Source organism: Mesitornis unicolor, unplaced genomic scaffold (assembly GCF_000695765.1).
Source record: "Mesitornis unicolor isolate BGI_N332 unplaced genomic scaffold, ASM69576v1 scaffold17722, whole genome shotgun sequence".
In the NCBI taxonomy this organism is placed as follows: Eukaryota; Metazoa; Chordata; class Aves; order Mesitornithiformes; family Mesitornithidae; genus Mesitornis; species Mesitornis unicolor.
In genome coordinates, this window is record NW_010170040.1 from 221 (window position 1) to 21,113 (window position 20,893).

At 37.8% G+C, this 20,893-nt stretch overlaps 2 protein-coding genes across 2 annotated transcripts in view; one reads left to right on the plus strand and one right to left on the minus strand.

Annotated features, from left to right (window-relative positions):
- Nucleotides 1-483: 483 nt before the first annotated feature.
- On the plus strand, nt 484-3,885 carry SVIP (small VCP/p97-interacting protein; the record flags this gene model as incomplete). Its single annotated transcript, XM_010179568.1, has 3 exons — nt 484-528; nt 2,943-3,056; nt 3,871-3,885. Coding segments are annotated over 3 exons (174 nt in total), but the record flags the coding sequence as incomplete, so codon positions are not given.
- A 7,177-nt stretch (nt 3,886-11,062) lies between these two features.
- GAS2 (growth arrest-specific 2) overlaps nt 11,063-20,893 on the minus strand; it is a 78,830-nt gene continuing 68,999 nt past the window's right edge. The window contains exon 7 of the mRNA XM_010179567.1: nt 11,063-11,281. Coding sequence (XP_010177869.1) covers nt 11,063-11,281 — 219 coding nt within the window. The remainder of the gene's footprint in view (nt 11,282-20,893) is intronic.

A 20,893-nucleotide genomic window follows, 5' to 3' on the forward strand; every position in this document is an offset into this window, starting at 1 on the left:
TAACCTTTATGGGATGGTAGCTCTTGTATGTGGGTAGTAACCTGTCTATCTGCTTTTGTAGCTCTCACAAAGAGGGTTTTTTGAGGATTTTGTGGGGAAGAAGAAAAAGAGCTCATTCAGCCCAGTAGACTGAGCTTTCCCCTTTCCAGAATCCAAAAGGACATTTCAGATGCTGCGTGCCTTCTTCCAGTCTGAATTTTTTAGAGTGAAGGCGTAATGCAGGCAGCTGAATACAGATTTCTGGGGGGAGTTGTCTGTAGAATATGTTAGCAGCTGCTCTCCTAGCACATGAGTCACTGAAAACACTTTGTTCTTGCAGACTGGCAATGGAGAGAAAGATGATGCTAATTGATTTATGGTTGGCATTTTGTGGCAGTTTGCATTACAGATTTGAGTCATATTTAAGAATTAAGACTTTCAAGAGAATGTACAGACCGTATTGGAATAGAATTTCACTGTCTTTCACATTTTATTTAGGAAATAAAAAGAAGACAGCTAGCAGAAGCTGCTGAAAAGAGGCAGATGGAGGTAACGTTTGATAAAATGCCATTCATTAAAAATATATCTTGGCAATTGGTTTATGGGAAAAATAGGTAGCGCTTCTGTGGGGACACTGGATATCATGCCTGGATTGTGAGAATTTTCATTAAATGCTTTAATGAAATGCTTTATTATTTATGTTGTAGCTTTATTCCACTTTGAATATTTATATTAAAAATATGTATTACTCATATATATATGTAGAGTAGAGCTTCACGGGTAGGTGTTTAAAGAGCAAGTTCAATGTTGTTTTGTTTTCCGCATTATAACACTTGAAAACAAAAGACAGAAATACTTGAACCGGATTTGTTAAACAATTGTGGTGGCAATTTCAAGTGGTACTGCACTTGTACTTCCCTTACAAATGCAGGTTATGGACACTTGCAAGTTCAGTTTATCAACGTGACAACAATTGAGCACATTTCTCAGCTCAAATTCCAGCAAAGAAGTATAAAATTATTCTTCTGTCTTTTAAAGGTTGCTCAGCTTTAACTACTTCAGTATTCTGAACGTTAGAAAAGGTAGGATATAAATGTTCTAGAAGAATGTAGAACTAGCCAGCCTATTTCTTCCTTATTTTACTTTTCAAAAAAGGCTTATAACGTACACCACGCAAAATCTACAGTAAGTTAAAAAAAGTATCTTGAAGGCCACAGCTGAACTATGAAGAGGAATGCGTTGTTTGCATAAGTGTTAGTGACATTATGTGTCGAATTAGAAACCGACCAGTACTGATGGGGACCACGTTGACCTGGTTTTAAGGGAGTTTGGTGAATAATTGGAGCAGCATCTCAGTGATGCTTCAGAATCCTTCTTTAAAAACTTGATTTTGTGTCAGACTACATACTGAAAGCAATCTACTTGTAATCTTAAATTGCAAAGGTTTTTTTAAGCATAACTATAGGAAGTATACTCTTGAGAAATGTGTGAAAGGTGAATGTCCGTATCTGGCTCTTAAACTGCCAAAAAATTTTCCTGGGAGGAAGAAGAAATGAAGCAGCTTGGGTTATGGATAGCTTTGAAGTGCTGTGGTAGCTGTTAAGCAAAGAAAAATGGAAGTATCACTCCTACTTTTTGTTTTCTTAAGAGATGAAACATCTACCAGGATTTTTCAAGACTATCTTTGAGGTAATTTTAGCTTCTGAATGTTGGGTAATGGAGATGTCTTGCAAGCAGCTGAGTTTAGTTTTTCCCTCATGAGGGACAAGGGAGGAGATCAGATGTCCTTCTCTGCTTAGTGTTTTATTGTAAGTGCTTCTTAAATGCTCATTATTCAGCCTGAAGTCACGTGAGGAGTCCTCCCTTTTGGGGTGCTGTAGAGACAGTCCAGGTACCTAACTCACTGGAAGGCCAGTTGCCTAAAAGCTAGAAGTTATGGTGTCCAAATAAGTTGGTGGTTGTTGGTAAGGTTTGCTTAAGTAGCCCATTGAGAACTGCATATATGAGTACTTTGAATTTCAGGTGAGAGCATTGCTGTTTTCCCTTAGTAGATTTTAAGATCTTTTGCACAGCTTATGCTGTAGTAGCATAGTTAACTAAGAATAATTTTTAGAAACATTTTCTTTCTAAGTTTACAGTGTTGACTGTATGTATGCAGTTCTGATATTCCTGCCATCTAGTCTAAGTCCTCATTAGACCACCACCATGTGGATATGAAGCAGGCAGTTGGCAACAGATTTCTCATCTGTACTGTTGGTATGCACACGTCCTATGAAGTCTGACGGCTAGACTATCACACAGGTTATTTCACACAGATCAGAATTTAGAAGTTGGATTTCTTAAGCTAAGGCTAGAACTAGCATGTGCTGTTTTTCTCCCAGGCATGTGAATTTACCATTGATTTTTGTAGTTGCTATCAGAGCTCGTGACTTTCTCTGTCCACTTATTGACTGTTAGAATGGAAGCTGTCATTATGATTTCCATCATCTGTATCCTATCTCTAGGTAGTCTTTTGATAAAAAGAGATGGAAGAAGTGAACAGATGATGAAACAGCTAAAGTTCTTGGAAGTTTTGTCTGCCCAAATCATCTCTTCCCAGTTAATTCTGTTTGTGAGTGCAAGGATAGGCCATGACAGTGGAAAAAAACACAGACTAAAAATTTATGTGACTTTTGGGAAATTCTGGTTCTGCATGTTAGGATACAAAACAGGTACACATAATTGCATTATATATGTTCACCTGGATGTAATAACAATATAAAAAGGGAACACTCTCACATACCTATGGGGCCACAGTATGAAGGAGTATCCTGAAAAGTCCAGGTTTATGTAATAGTAGCATTACTTAATGTTTCAGTCTTTTCACACAAACCAGAGTTCACAAAATGCTGTTGCCAAGTCTTGCAGTTTGGTTTCTATCCAGAAAAACAGCTAACTGGTCTTACTCAAATGTGTTCTCGCAGGCTTCTTCTCGAGGTATTAAGAACGTTTACTCTGTAGAGCAAAAGAAAAAGAAACAGGAAGAAATAGAAAAAAGAATGGCAGCTTCAGGTTCTGGAGGAGAAGGAGGACTGAGAGTAAGTTTCAAAAAGATACAACATTATGCTACTATCCTTGCATTCACTGAGAAAGCCCTGTTTTGCTGTCATCTACAAGACTGAATAGCTTGAGGAAAAAGCAAGCGGAAGGGAAATGGAATAGAAATGGAAGCATGTGTCATTATCGCTCATTGTTCTTAATGTGACTCCGTTTCTGGGACACAAAGACAGCAAGGATGACAGAGAACTCCTCATTCACCCCTTTTTCCCTAGTTTTTGTACCTATGATGCAGCCAAATTGCTTCAGTTTTACAGTACTCGGCACTGGGGACCTCCTCACTGAGCTGACCTGTACTCAGTGTACCTTTTCAGTACCAGTTGAGACAGTTCAAAGGTTTTCTCTGAACTCTGAGGGAAGAGAGACTAAGTAGGGTAATGGCTTTGTCTCTCTGTACCAAAAATCCCATAGTGTTGGCATATGTACTGATGAACCTCACTACTACTACTTCTTTCTAATGTAGACTTTGTTTCAAAAGGCCAGGCAGAGATTTAAGTAAGAGTCAGAATCTCTCCAAGGCTATAGATGCACCTGGTTACTGAAACACAGGCTTCATCTCTTTTCCTCCTTGCTATGTATGACTTGGGGGCAGGAGTTAGTATAAGCTGCTGGTGGTGGGCTGCATGCCCCTCAGCAGCAAGTGAGGATATAAAAGGTGTTATAATAGGGAGTTTATTATCTTTAGACAACCTTGTGGTATGGGGTTTTTTGTTATGTTGGTTCTTTTTCTCTTTTAATTTTTCTTTTTCCTGTCTTCATAAAAACCTGTGGTGCTTTTGTTGTGTTTGTCTTTAGTGGCAGGTTGGCTAAAGAGGGGTGACTTCTGAAGACAAGATTGATGTTTACTGCCAATAACTTGCCAGTTTCTGCAGCAGAGTGGCACTTACTCATCATGTGGCTTTTGCTGTTTGCATATGAAGATTCAGCAGTACTTCGCCATTGTGGGAAGACAGATGTGGAAACATACACTAGGAAGCTTAAGAGCTAACTCTGAACACTAAGTCTGGGGAAAATTCTTTTGTTGTTTAATGTGCATGTTTTATTGTTTCCCTGTCAAGGGAGTGAGATGGATTTTCTCCCATGGAAGTGGCCTCCTTACCTGTAGTTGGTCAGTATTTGTATGCTGTCTGGTCAGTTGGTGTATGTCTGTCTGCGTATGACTGGCTTAGGCACAGCTCTGATGCCCATGTGTTTTGGTTTTTTTGATGCTTATTTCAAGCTCTACAATTAAACTTTTCTCTAAGTCTTCATATAGACAGTTGTTCATAAATATGTATATTTGAATATGTGAGTGACAGCATTTCTTTTCAGTTTCCTGATGACTTTTGAACTGCTTAGGGATTTAGTGCCTTTTTCAATAAAGAAAGCAGATTCATGGTGGGTCCTTACAACCAAACCATTTTGTGACACTAGTTAAAAAAATAGAAACCTTTATAAACCCTGTATACTTAGAGCAACAAAGCTGTTTTATTATGAGTCTAATACTTGTTCTCATTTTCTGATGTGCATTTCTTTTGAGTCTGTAAGTATTTGTAATGATTACTGGAAGTTAAATATTAAATTAAAAATACTGTTATTAATTGTTCTGTTTTATTACCACAAGAGGGCAGTGCTGCACTTCTCAGGATTTTGAAAAGCAAAAAGCAAAATACTACTACGTCATCTCTTGGCTACTTCATTTCCTGAAGTTTCTGTACTATCTAGGCAGGTTTGTTACAGTGCAGTAACATTTGCCAAAAATGCCCAAAGCTCTTGTCGGTTTTCTTCTATATTCAGTCTGTAATGCCTTTCCCTGGTGTGAAGTTGCCTTTGATTATTTAGAGTTATCTAAACTATTGTGTTAAAACTAGACTTTCAAACCAGTGGCCTCAAGCCACTGCTTTAATAGATGAGGGGAGTTTGCAGCATGATCAACCCTGAGAATCTAGCTCTTGTCCTGGCAAGCATTATGCATGGCCTCAGTATGTTACTGTCCCCATTTCTGACCTAATTTAGTCTATAGAGGCTTTTTTTTCCTTCCTTGAATGAAATACATCTTAACCTCCTGCAGTAGCGTCTCACACTGTCTTAAGAACACAGTCCTGACACAGTGAGTGTTACGGCTTAGCTTTCAGAATTGGGTTGAGAAGGAAGACTTTTCAATATTAATATAATGGTGTTTGGGCCAAAAAGCTGTCTCCTTGGTGGGTGAATGAATACCTTCAGTTCCCTTTGATTGTTGTCAGGGGCTCTCTTCAGTGTATTAATTGATCGTAACAGGTTTAAGTCTATTGAAAATGCATTGAAATACAGTAAAATACACTAAACATTAATTTGAAATGCGAGTTTCAATCCAATATCTGTCACAGTGGGTGTCCTACAAAGCCATGTAAGCAGCATTTAACACTTGGTTGGCCACTTGGGGTATTTCATACTTTATACATTTTTCTTTTCACTCCATCGTACTGCTTCCCCATAAGGGGAGACAGTAACCATCAGTGTGTTATAATCCAAGCCTGTACTCTGTGAAAGAGCTGAAATGCGAATTTCAATCCAATATCTGTCACAGAGATGTCCTACAAAGCCATGTAAGCAGCATTTAACACTTGGTTGGCCACTTGGGGTACTTCATACTTTATACATTTTTCTTTTCACTCCATCGTACTGCTTCCCCATAAGGGGAGACAGTAACCATCAGTGTCTTATAATCCAAGCCTGTACTCTGTGAAAGAGCTGGCACACCAACCAAACAGGAGTCTGCTTGAACTAACATCATGACGACTTTGATTTAAAACAGTTGAAATAACCTAGCGAAGTAAATCACAGTTCTTGGATATTTTGATGTTGTCAAAATTGGAGGAGTTTCCAGTGTGAAGCAGTCCTGCTGCTGTTCTGTGCTGCTCATCCTCGCTAGACAGCCCAAGGCAAGCCTGTTCTGGGGCCTGTCACCAGTGACACTGCTCTGTGTTTAAGTAAAAGACTACAGCCCTGTCTGAACACCCACACTGCTCTTCATCCAGCTCTTGATCCTGCTAAGATAGCTTGTAGCTGGCTGTGTGGCAGCTTTTCTGGAAGATGGGTGTAAAGGTCTGAATTGCCTCAGATTGGGTGGACCTTGTATTTAAGAGGTGATTCTTGCAATTCAGAATTACCATAGAAGGAAATACTGCTCTTCATCCTTTACATAAAAATATAGTTATCACTGTGCTTCAGGTCCTTGTTTTGAATGACAAATTTATTCCTACAGCTAAGAAACACATCAGACAATTTGGGCATGCATAGTTCTATATTACAAATCACTGACTGAAAGCTATTTTTAAAGAAGTTTCTATACCATGCCCATCTAACTGTTCAGATGGCCAGTTTGAACCGAATCTGCAAAATTATTTCAGTAATAAAATAAAAAAACACCTCTTGTTGTTTTAAGATTTTTGGTAACATTAAGTCAAGAATGAAAGCAAAAAATACTGCAGTTCAGTAGTATACAACTGATAGCTATCTGAAGAGTACCATTAAATGGTAAGGCTGAGAGCTATGCATCTTAGAGCTGCTCTGTCCTTGTAGAAATAGACACCTCCCCTCTTTCTTACCACTTAGTGCTGCACTGAGTAAACATGCAACACAGGAGGAATTTTGTCCTGATTTCCCCTAGTCCTGGATGTTTACTTCACCTTGGAGTCTGTTAAAATACATCCATTCATGAAGATTATCTAGGCAGTTGACATTTTTTTTGCTTTACAGCAGTACAGCTGTACTCTCTTTCTCCACCTTCTGAAAGCATTTTCTTGCAGATCAGTTGAAAAACTCCTGGCAGTCAAAGACCAGTGCTCATAAGCTGAAATGAGAGCGCTGACTCTTGGTGACTGCAATATCCTAATCTTTGCTGCAGTAACAGAAAATGAAACCATCTGCTACTGCATGTTGTTAAGCTACACAGATTCTGCCAGAGTGAGTGTTTGAGGCAGAACTCCCTGGGGTTTGGGAGGACACAGAAGCTGCATTTCCACAGGGGTGGGTAGCACCACTGCAGGCCCTTGGGGAAACAGATGACTTCAGCATGTGGATTTGGCACAGTGACAGGCTAAATCATTTGGACACAGCTCATAAGGCACAAGTAGTGCCAGCAGTTGGACCACAATGGAAAAACCTTCCTAGCCCCATAAATGTTTGCGTGATCCCACATGTCTGTTTCACCTTACTTTAGATTCCTAACATACCAGGCTAAGAAAGTCAGAGAGACAGAGCCAAGAAAAAGCACTGCTTCCTTGCCTGTCAGGTACTGCAGATCAGCAGCCAACAAGGCAGTACAAAATGTAAGGCCAAAAGGACCAGACCTTTGTAAGAGTCTCTAGCAGATGCTTGTGTAACACCATGGTGTGGCAAACAGCTCATCTCTCTGATCTAAAATGAACACATGTAATGAATTCAGTGTTGGGTCTTAAGTTATAAGAAACTTGCTGTGCCTTCCCACACACATTGACACCTTCCTGGTTTCAGTCATCTCCCCAGCAGCCCTTGAACTAGTTTCCACAGACTTCACATAGCATCTCTAAAATGCTGTTGGAAAAGAGGTGGTAACACAAAGGAAGGAGCAATTATCACTATAATAAAGATAAGAAAAAACCCCCATCCTCTCCTCAATCAGTTATGTAAATAATCCTGCTAGGAAGAAAAACTCCAGGTAATATATGAACAGCAAAGTGACAGGAGGTACCTCCTGTAATGAGCAGTAGCAGATGTTACAGTTACATTTCCATACTAATCCCAAATTGCTTCCAGCATGGCAATGCTTATTTGACATTATACAGCAATAATAGTTTTTTTAAAAGTAATCTTCCATGATTTAGTCATCCTGAGTTTTAGCACAGCTACTTATTCCCAGCCACAGGAGCTCCCATGTGTTTTGTTCTATGACCCAACGAGGACTTCAAGAAGAGACTTTGTCACAGCTCATAACAGTTCAACTTTTTAAGACTTTCAGCCTTCTCTACACTCATATTCAACTGAGTTACACAGCAGCAGAGTAAGCTGAAATCACTACATGGCACTCTTCCTTGCACTCATATTCCACAGCCAGTTCAACATTGCAGCATCCCATCACCCGCCTTTTTAACAAGGAACTATTCCCTAGTCTCAGCAGACCCTCCTTCACTTGGGGGGACTTGAAAAGAGCTGCAGGTCTTCTCTGTTGGCCCTCTCTCACTCTGTTCAGCCTTCTAAAAATGTACACTAGGTACTTTAGTACAACATACTGTGGCGTAGAAACCTCAGGAATCATGCACTACAGCTACCTGGTCAAAAGGTGTGGGGTTGTTTTGTTGTTTTTTTTCCCTCCCCTACCCCATCTTCATGGAGTTGTCTGTTCTGTCCCTATCACTGTAACAAGCAACAACAGTCACACCTTTTTTTGAGCAAGATTTTGCTGCTTGGCTTTAGCTTTGTAAATTTAGCCTTGTGCTCCTAACTCCTCTGAGCAGCCCCAGTCACAATAAATTCCCCAACTTCTACACTGGTATAGGGCTTAGTGCACTAAGAAAATGCCATTTATCTAATTAGCAGCACTTACCTTCTGAATAAGATATTCCCCACCCCTTCCTCCAGAGCTAACTAGCTTACTGCATTTCTTTTTGTTTGCTTTATTGATGCTCTTGCTTTTATTTCCTCTTTGCTATCCACACCCACACCAGGCACATCAGATGCAGTAAGTCCCACCTGCAAGTTTTTTACACAGATTAGGTGATGGTCAATACTTTAAAGAGTCTTCTATGGATCTCCCATTCTCAAACTGGCCATGTTGAAGTTTTAAGTTAGGAAGTGGTTTAATGTGATTTTTTTTAAGATGCTTGAGTACCATGAATCAAAAAATACTGTTTTGATAGCCACAGTCCAAGCACGTAAAGCAGTTTAATTTTAAACCTTGGTTTGGATTTACCAGGGTTGTTAAAAGTTTAATATCAAAATAAAACTAATAACACTTTTTATAATTACTGTATCTGCTCAACATATAAAACACCTTCAAATAATTTAAAGTAAAAACATAATGGTAATGTAAACTTAATCTTGGATGATGGAAATACTACTACTTATGTTTAAAAGAGTAACCACTATTTCAAAATAAACATCTGGCACTTTTGCAAGTGTGGGGTTTTTTTCCCCTCTGTTCATTCAAAAACAGATCTCTCAGTGCATATATTAAGAATGTGATTTTCTTTCAGCATAATGTTGCTTATGGTCTATTCACTCCTATCAGGGCTACATACGTTGCTTTTTAAAGGATTTACTGCTTGAGTGTATGTTTAATCTTCCTAGAAAATGCTCAAAACAAGAATGAAAGGCTGCGATTTTTCTTTCTAAAAACATGTTTGGAATTATGTACTGCTACTTAGTGTGGTGCACCAAGTAATTGGGTACTGTTTGCATTTAGCAGGTATTTTTAGACAGCGAGGTAGAATGGGCCCACAGAAGTGATATACAATATGCAGATTTTAACAAGGCCCGGAACATGAAAGAAGGTCTGTCTAGCCAATAGATATTCTGCTTTTAATTTTAAAGGCCACAGGAACCATCATAAGGTTATATTTTAAAATTAAACTTCCAAAAATACAGAAAAACACCAGTTGGTACTTAAAAATAATTTCAGTAATGCTTTTGACTTTTTTCTTTGCTTGCAAAGGAAAACTAATTTTCAGTCTTTCAGTATTTCTGTGCCATTCTGTGTAAGTGAATGCTTGCCTCATTCACTGTGTACCTCATCATTAGGTTAGCAAGTTGTATCGTGTATTGTAGGCATCCAGTCAGTAGCAGCAACGTGCGGGAACACAGATTGCAAATAATAAAGAAGACTTTCAAAACGCATGAGTATTTTAAAAAATTTTATTTCATTTGTAATGAAACAACTGAGTTCTGCTCCAATTTATACAGTCAGTGAAATAATCCTATAAAATGATTTTTCTAGGACGTTACAAGGCACATAAATTACCAAATATAAACATAGAAAAGTAGCCAAAATAATGAACTAAGCCCCCATATGCCTTTAGCTGTTTTAAAGGTCTGTGAATGATTTACAAGAATGTGAATCACTCTGCTGACAGGGTAATGAATATTTCACATTTGGCGTGACCAACAAAATTAAAAATAACGGGAAGAAAAAGCTCGGATTCAGGAACAGTGTAGTGTTTTATGACTCAGGAGGGACTACCCTACTATCTTCTGAAGCTCCTCCTTGGGTCAAAGGGCTCTGCATCTTCTACTGCTTCCCTTCGTGGGTTGCAGAGTACATCACCCCCCTAGTACCTCTCCATTGTGTGACAGAGGAAGGGGCAACCTCTCAACTTCCCCGGCCTTCTATATTGGGCAACTTTGTAAAAAACAGGAAGGGTCTACATATAGATCTAGCACTGAGCATTGTCTTTAGCTTTAAAGAGTAGAAGGTGTGTGAGGGGGTTTCTTGGGCTTTATTTTAAAAAAGTAATTGCGTTGGGAAGTTGTTTGGCATGCAATAAGTCTATATTCTACTGGTTAAGAAAATCTTGCAACCCATAAAAATAGTCAATTTTTATTTCATTTCAAGAGGCATTACCAAATAATTTCCACAAATACTCGTTTTCCACCTGCATATATATTTTTCAACTAGCCTAACAGTCAAGGATTCAATGCAATAAGATTTTCATACAAATATAGTGTATTGCGTATTTTCTTCCGTTAACAGGATTCACTTCTTTATGTAACTAAGTATACATTCACATATTGAAGAGTAATAATTTGGCTAAAAATATATGTCTATTTCTTATCTGATTGTAGTAATTAGCCTATCAAGGGTAATTTGCTATAAAAGATACAGTACTAGAAATAAATATTTCTACAGTTCAAAGATCTTTAAAATGGGTTGCCATTTCCAGTCTGTCTTAAATTTTCCCAAGTCCTTTTAAAGCAGAAACTAAATTTACTACACTTAAGAAAATAATCTGGACCTACATACATAGAGTCCCAATCACATGAGAAGTGTATTTCACTTAATCTCCTTCTTGGTTTTGTAATGGGCAGAAACGACCAGATAATTGTCTGGATTCATGTCCCTGAGGGTTGGAGATTTGCTCTGGATTGGAGAAGTTTTGCCATCCACACGGGAGATCTGCAACATTCGGCATGGGTCGTGCTTCAGTAAGTAACCTGCAAAAGTCTCCCATCCTCCTCCAACACGAACCATCACATGTTTGTTGTGCAGCATCTGAAATTACATAGAAAGGAAAAAAAACCACAAAAACTCTTGAAAGTGAGCCATTCACTGGGAGATCACATTTTTTCTACTGAAAAAAGCTATGCATACTTTAATTAGAAGTCACAGACAAATGTTAGTAGTCTGCTTTATAATAAAAGGAAAGGAAAAGAAATAGTAGAATGTTTTTTATTCAAATTCAATAAGTACATTTTAAAAATGTAAGAAAATTAGATCATATTTAAAACGAAAGTTTTTCACATTTTATGCAAACAAAGCTACATGTTTTTCTAGTTCTGTAGTACTGAGTGATCCTGTTCTTCATGTGTTCAGTATAAACAAGTTAGGGAACATGAATGTTTTTCAGATTAATTTGTTGAAAATGTGTTAGTAAAGACAACATTTTATATGTCTTGAAACTGGCATATCTTCATAGGATAGGGAACTATAGCAAAGGAGCAGTGAAGGACAACCAACCAAAACAATCACGTCTATCTCCTAAAATACCAAAATAATTATTTAAGAAAAGGAAGTACCATTTAGTTTAACAATTTAGTATTGCTGACATATATTCTAACCAAAATAGTGTAATACTGTAATTAAACTAGTCTAATGAGGGACATGATAAAAAATATATCTGGAACTGTGTGGAGATACTTGAATTTATGCTGAGTTGTGACAGAAAATATGAAAAAAGTTGGTGGGCTCTTACTAGTGGGAAAGCTCAGTACTGCTTATGCTTGCTGCTTTTATTTCAGAAACACTGGGGCTTGACCTGCAAAGTAATTTGAGGTTGAAAGGCGTATCTAACTGCCAAATTAGGTACCTATCTCTACTGTATATCCTCAAGATCCACACCCATTTTCTGCTTAAACTCAAATAAAATTTTTCACCAGGTACCAATGGAACTTCTCCCATGTCTGCACCTGGGAGTTCAGTTGGCAATTTCCCTGTCATTGCTCTCCTCTGGTTCTCCACGCAGAACAGTCAAATAAATCACAGTGAAGCATCATAAAGCAGCATATTCTATAGAAGCCACATCATAAATCACTCAGTGAAAAATGCTTTGATTAGTACATCTCATGAAACATTAAACATCATTTAGCCATAGCGCCAGAAATTACAAATTTGGCCTGTAAAAGGAATGCTAGAAGATGTTTAACACAGTCTGGGAATTGGCATTGGGATTTATGGCAGTGATGCATATGTGGGCTCTTCTACATGTCCAAAACTCCCTTGAGGGTTGACAGGATTTGCAGTTGAGAATTATAATGCACATAAGTGTTTTGTAACATAGCACAATTCACATTAGTGCACAGAGCATAGACAACAAAACAAAAAAACTTCTCAATGAAATAAAATCACAGATAACAAAAGGCAAAAATGTAACTTAAAAAAACCACCAACCAACCAACACCTCACCCTCAGCCTAAAAATATGTTGTTTGACTTCTGTTATATAAGGAGACAGATACACCTGGAATTTGTAAAGCACGGAAAGCTGTACAACTTTACAAAAACTTTGAAAATCATGGTCAGTTTATAAGGAATCAATCTCTTCATTTGAATAAGCAGCTGCAGATGAAATCTTCTTTGAAAGTTTTCGTTTAAAACATTTTAATGCAAGGGAAGTAATTGATCTTGCTTCTGGAATTTTGATTTTTATGTGAAAGTGGAAAGTCAATTCAGCTTTACAGATACTGAAAAATAAAGTTACTTCTGATCCATCCCAATGAGAGCACACTCAGGTACTCTTAGTTTAATGAACAACTCTCAGCTACTGAACCTGCCTGTGCTGTTGCTCTGGGTTGCAAGAGCAAGTTTTTCTCTAGATTTACATGGATATGAAAGCAGAGTCAGACTCGTATCTTCACCAATCACACTTTTTCTTTTTCCCCTCCAGCTTTGTGTTTTAGTTTCAAGACTTCATTTTAAACTGACAATGGTATGACCAGCAGTATGAGATTTGAATTAAGTCTTTAGTCTGGACAATATATCATGAAAGAAGCAAATCTTTTTTACATCAAGTTTGAAAACTGCAGTTCAAATGGTGACACAGCCTGGAGACAAAAGAGTCTACAGAATTTTATTTTGCAACTTCCTCCTCTTTGAATGTCTAAAAAGCATTTGAGAAACACCCCAAAAACTTTTCACATAAAAGCATTTTAAGCCCAACTTCTGTCCACTACAACCCGTGATGCTGCTGTGGGAAGGAGTTAACTATTGCTGAATTTCAGCTTCCACATATTGTCATGGGGCGTTCACATTCCAAGCGCAGCTAGGGTCTGGACTTCTGATTAAGAGTTAGGAATGGAAAGTTAGCAAAAAGTGTATTTGGTTCAATTTCCCTTAGGGACTACTGTACAGACAAATAAAACCTACTGCTGGTATGTTATTTCCTGATGCTCAGGTTAAACGTACATCTTCTCTTTCCCCTCTTTATTTCTTTCTCTTTGTATTACTATGCTACTATAAAAATCATTGCTTGCTTTCTATAGAGACTGGGTTTTCCTACATTCTAAATATAGTCATTGTTCATGCTGCACTGTGCCTCAAAAGCCCCATTTTACTCCTACAGCCATATTTTGATTTTAGTAACACCTGCACAAATCCAGAGTAATTCTGCTAGCTTCAGAATTGCTTCAGGTTCACAGAAGTATAAAGTATTTCTCAGAAAAAACAACCAACAAACAAAACTTGTTCTACTGAAAAGGCAGTTTCCTTCCCAACATACTTCAACTGAAGATGAAACTTTTGAGATTTTTATGATCCACTCAGTGCAGCTTTTTCACTGCATGAGATCTCTGAGAAAGAAAAAGCTGGACTCTACAATAATAAAGTTTATTAGCCAGTGTACATCAATTTTTATTTACATCAATGTAAATAAATTATGACATCCATCTCTTTTCACACTGCTATTCAGCCAATTGAAACTGAGAAAACCCTTTCTGTAAAATAAAATCTAACATATGTTTACGATTGCTGTAAATCATCATTATTTCTGTTGTGTCTGAAGCAGGGCTGTCACTAAAGCTGTTCCCTCTAGAATCTGTGTTTAAGTTAAAATGGTTGGATCTATGGTGAAGCAAACACATGAGAAACCAGATGACCAGACAACAGCATCACAGAGGAGGAATTATAGATTGGTTTTGGTATGCATTAAGGCTGTATGAAGAGATAACTTGAAAAATAGCCAAAGTTAGGTGATCTAAGCTGTCATTGCATAGGACTTTGGCATCAAAGTGTAATACAGTGTAAATAATTCTGCTTTTCACATAAATAAGTTTAGAGATCTTTATGGCTTATTAAAGAGATAATTGTATGTAAAGATATTAAGCTCATCTAAATGAGCATAGTTTTACTGCCTTGAAAAAAAAAATATATTTTTTATAGGAACTAGAAATCTGGCCCAACATTGATATTTTTCAGATTCTAACTTTTTAAAAGAATATTTCAGGGAAGGGAGGGGAAGCAAGGGGAAGAACTACACACTATGGATCTGATCCAAATACTGCAGAAGCCAACAGAAAGAACCCTACTGACTCAAAAGGAACTTGGGCTGGACTCTGGAAGCCAAACACAGCATCCTAAAGCAAATCATAGCCTGGAATTAGTCAGTGTGATTTTAGGCCAACTTCAGACACGATGTAGGCTACATACTGAGAGAATATTGACTATAAAGTCCAAAAGTATTTGGCAAAATAATGCAGTGCATCACACCAGTGGCTGTGTAAAGAAAATGTTGCACTCCAAAAGTGTAACTTGAATGAGATTGGGAAAGAGAAGGATTGAATAAAATCTATTAATTTTTACTGAATATGAGCCACTTAGACTCATTGTCATCAGCAGACATAGCCCTTTCTTCTCGTATCTTAGCATTTAGGGGATCTTCTCTGAGAGGTGTTCAGCCCTTGACATGGGGTTCTAGATCAATGTATTTTCACACTGACTCCGGAGACATCACTGGTCAATGCTAAGGAAATGCCAGTGTTGTTAAGACTTAACCACATTACTGGGTCACACCACTACCCATAGCAAGCTGCAATATCTCACTGCAGGCTTCAAGGCTTGAGGTAAGTACACACACAAACAGAGGGTGCACTCAGACATGGCATCTCTATGATTGTGCTGCAACCCCAGCTGATGCTACTTAGGAATTATTTTGCTCCAGCTTCTCTGTACCATTTACATTGATTATCTACCCGCCTATCTATGCAAAAAAACCCACAAAAAACCCCAAACAAACAAAAAACTAAACAACAAAAAAAGGCTTTCTCAAATATCAATATTATTCACTAACCATTCTTAGTAAAATGAAGGTGAGAGCAGGGTACAAAACTTGGACCAGGAACAGGATCCAGGAAGTTCCCCGGCGAGTCTCTGAGTCTGTATCTAGAATATGATATTGGCAAGTAATGACAAATTGTTCCACAGGGCCTAGCTCATGTGGAGATTTTCAAGGAGTAGGACACTTCTCCCATACATGAGAGTGTGGTCTCCCTCAGCATCTTTTAGTTGTGACCTGAACTGATGTTAGGAGAGAACTTGCAGTCTGTGGCTGTGTATGTGTGTGGCAGAAGGTGAAGTCTTCTTGGAATTTGGTGGGCATATCTATATGGAAGAGGAAAAACTATTATTTGGGGACTTGAGACACTACTGCTTCAGAGGACAAGGCTTGTGTCATCAAGTGTCAAAATTTTATTCTTTCATATGGCAAAAATTCTTAATGGTAAAGCTCTAAAGCCAGCAAAATTAATCCTAAAATTCCCCAGCAATTCCAATCTTTAGCAGTTACCTAGGTCCTCTTGAAGGTAGCCACTAAAATTCTCACATCTATCATTTAATGTGGAGCCAGGTGGGGCCCTGAGAAAGACTCTTTGAAAGACTGGCAATGTGCAGAGAAGGCTGTCTAGCTGTACGCCTTCACAGAAGCTCCGATGACATTAGTTCAACATCCCGTCACCAAAACACACAACAGTTCACATTAGCGGGTAATGCTGATACTCCATTCAAACAGGTCACAACTGGGGGCTAAATAAGAGGACACCGAGGAGAGCTGAATGGGCACTGACCATTGGTCTGAAAATGTGTCTGATAAAAAGAGAAATCGAGGGAAACTACACAGATCTGCAGCACATGCTGAGTGGCTGAGCTCTGAGGGGGCAAGCCAGCAGCACATTGGAGTTAGCATTCCTACTTGTTCCATGGAGGTTTTGAGGAGATCCTGACATGAGCAAGTGCAAGGACCTTGGACAAAAGAAAAAGAGCTTCAGTGCTGCCCTGTGCATCATGGACTAGTGGTACTCAATAGCAATGTTTAGCAACCTTGTATTTCCATAATCATGTTATAATACTGAGAGTTTACTCATTTCCAGTACATGCTCATGCAGTAAATGAAGCAGTAGGTGGTAGTAGGCACTGACACCAAGTCTTCTGAATACATTCAAATGAGGAAGTGAACTCTCAGAAATTTGTAGGTAACAGTTGCTATATGAAGTTTTTCTACTTCCCTGAGAATTAAGTGACCTGAAAACACCATCAAGAAAGTGTAATAAGTCTCCTGATTAATTTCTGCAAGCCACGTAATTATAGATGTTAAAAATCACCGAATCATAGACTGTGTCAGGCTGGAAGGGACCATTCAAGGTCATCTAGTCCAACTCCAACACTTTGGTAGCAGAGATTACGCAACTTCGTCTCTAGAGTTCATTGTAGAATATACAGCAAAATCCTGCAGTACCATCAGATTTGAACACCAGTAAGGTTAGATTTAGATACATTCCTATTTTTTAAAGTTTGTAGCCACTGTAGCTTACATTTTATAAAAGGCATTACTGCTACTACAGACATAGAGATCACTATGGAAGAAAACCAAATCTGGAAAGCTAGAAATCTTCAACCACTTTTTTTCCTTGGCTTTCTTTCTCCCTTTGTTGTTGAATTTGTATGTTGCCTTCTTAGAAAGAAGTCTGAGTCTGGTATATGAAGTGTATTTTAAACTTTTACCAACTCACTTATGTGCCTAAGTGCACATGTAAGGAATTCAACTTACACCTCAACTCTGCACATCTGAAAATGTGCACATTATGTAGCCAATTTCAGACATTAATTATTCATCCACACTGAAGTAATTAATCTATTTATAGCATATTAATGTGTATTTTGGCAGGCGACAATATATTAGTCCTTTCCAACCTGAATTATCCTATGCACTGAGGGTATTAAGGAAAAAAAAAATCTTTCCTCACCTGAAAAACATGAAAAACGCACTCCTCATTTTAACACATCATCCCTTGTTAAGTCACATTCTGCCTAGGCCCCCTCTTGATATAGGATTATACAAAACTGTTTTGGATTATGTTTACTAGCTTAATGTTGCAAATGATGCAATTTGTATCACTCCAGTTGTTACATATGGATTTGTTTAGGGACCTTCTCTTGAGTTTGTGTGTTGTCATTCTAAAACCCCGATAAAGGAGCCCGCAGACACCACGATAATGACATGGAAAAAAGACAGCTCACTGGATTAACATCTCCCTCTCATTTTCAGGGATTTATATGTAGTAAATCAAACTAAATTAATCTCACTTAGCTGGGAAAAGCATTATAAAAAAGCTCAGCTTGAAAAAAAGAAGTTGAGAGCACATGCTAATTGCTTGTCACAGTATTTCTAGCTGTGCTAGAGTTGGGTTTTATAATTAACACACTTTCTGAATTATAAAAAAAAATGTTTTAACATTATATCTTTGGCTGTATCAAACACATTAACTGGTACCAGTTTATTGAAATGATCTCTTACACTACGTTATATAAAAATGGGATGGAGTGATACTTTATAAATTATTTATGAGCTTGATTGATTCAAGTGTATGTTCCCAAACAAATCAAATGCAAACATTCCTGATCTTATAGTAAATACTAATGGTGGAAAATAAACCAGAATGGAGGCATTCATCAGAATCCCAAATTCTCCATTTTTAGGCAGAATAACCTTTATTGCTTTGTGTCAAGTGGTATTTCTCACTAAACAAGGAGCTCAGTTTTCATGTAGAACCTAATAAAGTTCCCAGGCACTTCAGCAACACCACCACACTTATAATCTCCATGTCTACTGACTGACATATGGGGTGGGGAGTACTGAAAGTATTGACTTAAATAAGTGATACAAAAAAATTGTATCAATGTAGTTCCAGCTGAAATAAATTACAGTGGCTGCTGATGCACTGAGGCCTGATAGGTTTCCCAGGTGAGGCAGTCATGGGAGCTCACAGAAACGGAGCCTTCAAAGCATATACAGACCAGGCCTTACACTAAATATAGCTCAGAAGCCTCCTATAATTCACCGAGTCATTTTTTCCAAGTTTAATTCAGATCAAAAGAACAAGCAGACTTTGAGTATGCAGTACCTGAAGGGTACTATGAAAAAGCTGGGAAAGGACTGTTTACAAGGGTATGTAGCGATAGGACGAGGGGTAGTGGCTTTACACTGAAAGGTGGTAGATTTAGATTAGACATTAGGAAGAAATTCTTTACTGTGAGGGTGACAAGACACTGGCACAGGTTGCCCAAGGAAGCTGTGGATGCCCCCTCCCTGGCAGTGTTCAAGGTCAGGTTGGATGGGGCTTTGAGCAACCTGGTCTGGTGGGAGGTGTCCCTGCCCGTGGCAAGGGGGGTGGACTGAATGATCTTTAAGGTCTCTTCCAACTCAAACTGTTTTATGATTCTGTGATTCTATGATCTAAATAACCATTTGCACATGTAAATACCCAAAAAAGCAATTTAAAGATGAGAAGTATGAAACAGAAACCAGCAAGCTTAAGTATCTACTTTTCTCCTTTTCAAAATTTGGCTATCATTTCACTCAGTCAAACAAAATTAATCAAAAAGGACTATACACTCTGTAGACATGACTTTCATTTAGGAGGTCAGCCACAATAAAGACAGCAGTTTTAAGCTTATCTTTATCTCTTTTAAAGTTAAAACCTATTAAGTTAGGCTTTCTGCAAAACTGAGCTGACTACTAATTTTCATATATCCTCCCTAGGCAAGTACTGTTACTATGATTAGAGTACTAAACATAAAAGAAGACATGTTAATGGTGCAGTACATTATATATAGTGACATCTGCAAGACAAACACTGTCTTTCACTATACATATATATATATACATATATATATGGCAAGATTCCTGATCTGTGTCTGGTACCCAAAGGCATCGCCACACAACAAATAAGGATTTAGGGTACAATTATATATATCTCATATGGTACAATTTTTTACCCTAAACCACAACAACAGTATTATGTACTATAATTTATTATCATATCATAGCATCATTGTAGTATAGCATTAAATTAAATAGGTATTACCTATTGTTTCACACTTAAATCTGTTAACAAATTTTGCAGTACAGTAGAAATGGAAATATTTAAATATATAGATAAAGTTAAGATTCACTCTTCAAATTTTGGAAGCCTACTCAATAACAGATACACTTTTGTCTCCTATTCCTTCTCCAAAATTAGTAAAACTTTGTATCTGTTTCCATTTGTGATTGGGAAAAAAAGCCAAAACAAAATGAGTTCCAATAAGAAAAAAGTTTAACATAATGAGATTTATACTCCTTTTTGTGATGCCACAAAAACAGAAGGCTCACTAACAATGCTTACAGCATAATGCTTGCAAGCTTCAAAATACTTAAACGTAGATATTAAAATGATCCATGTGAGGTACATATGTTAACTCCTGGTCTCCTAGCAAATTAACTAACACATGCACCAAAAGGTCTCAGAGGAAAAATAATGAAATCTAATAAAACCGAATGAAACAAGTTACACAACATTTTCATTATATGAATGATCCAGCTCCTACCGAAGTCAATGGGAATTTATCCAGTTCTTCAAAATGTATTTTGGGTCATGTTTTTCTGAAATCTGAACCTGACTCTTCTGATAATTTTTTTTTTCCTGTTCTGAAAAAGCCCCAAGGATAAGGGCTTTAAAACCATACCCACAATGTCCTCTGTTAATTAATTCCACTCTTTACAAAGCAGCCCTCTCTTTCTCCTTTTCATCTCACAGATATTTCTATGAAAAGATGCATAACATCAACTTTTTTACTTCACTAAATCAAACTGTGGAGAGCTCTCTTCCTTTAGAATATGAAGTGAATTGCTTTCACCCAACTCATCCTTACTTAACTGATCAGCCATTTTGCTTACATGTTGATTTCTCCTTTTTCTAGACTGACATTACTGCCTATTTATCAGATGTCCATTTGGCAACTGCTTCCACTCTCAAAAACACTCATTTCTGTGAAAAACTTAATCAAAAGGAGGGTGAGTAAAGCTGACCTGAAATGAGAACACCCTTGCCTCTTGGGACTCACTTTCTTTTCAAACCATCTTTATCCCATTTGCAAGTTCCTGCTAGAGGATCTTTGGACCTCATTTGAGATTTCCACCTCACAGCATTTCAATTTATTTTTCCAATACTTATCCAAGTTGTTAAACTACCTTATCAGTCAAAACTATTTATAGTGCTTATGAAACAGAAATATAAGATGTCACATTTTCAGCATAGGGCTGATGATGCAACTGGGAACTGAAGACATCTGTATCCTGCTG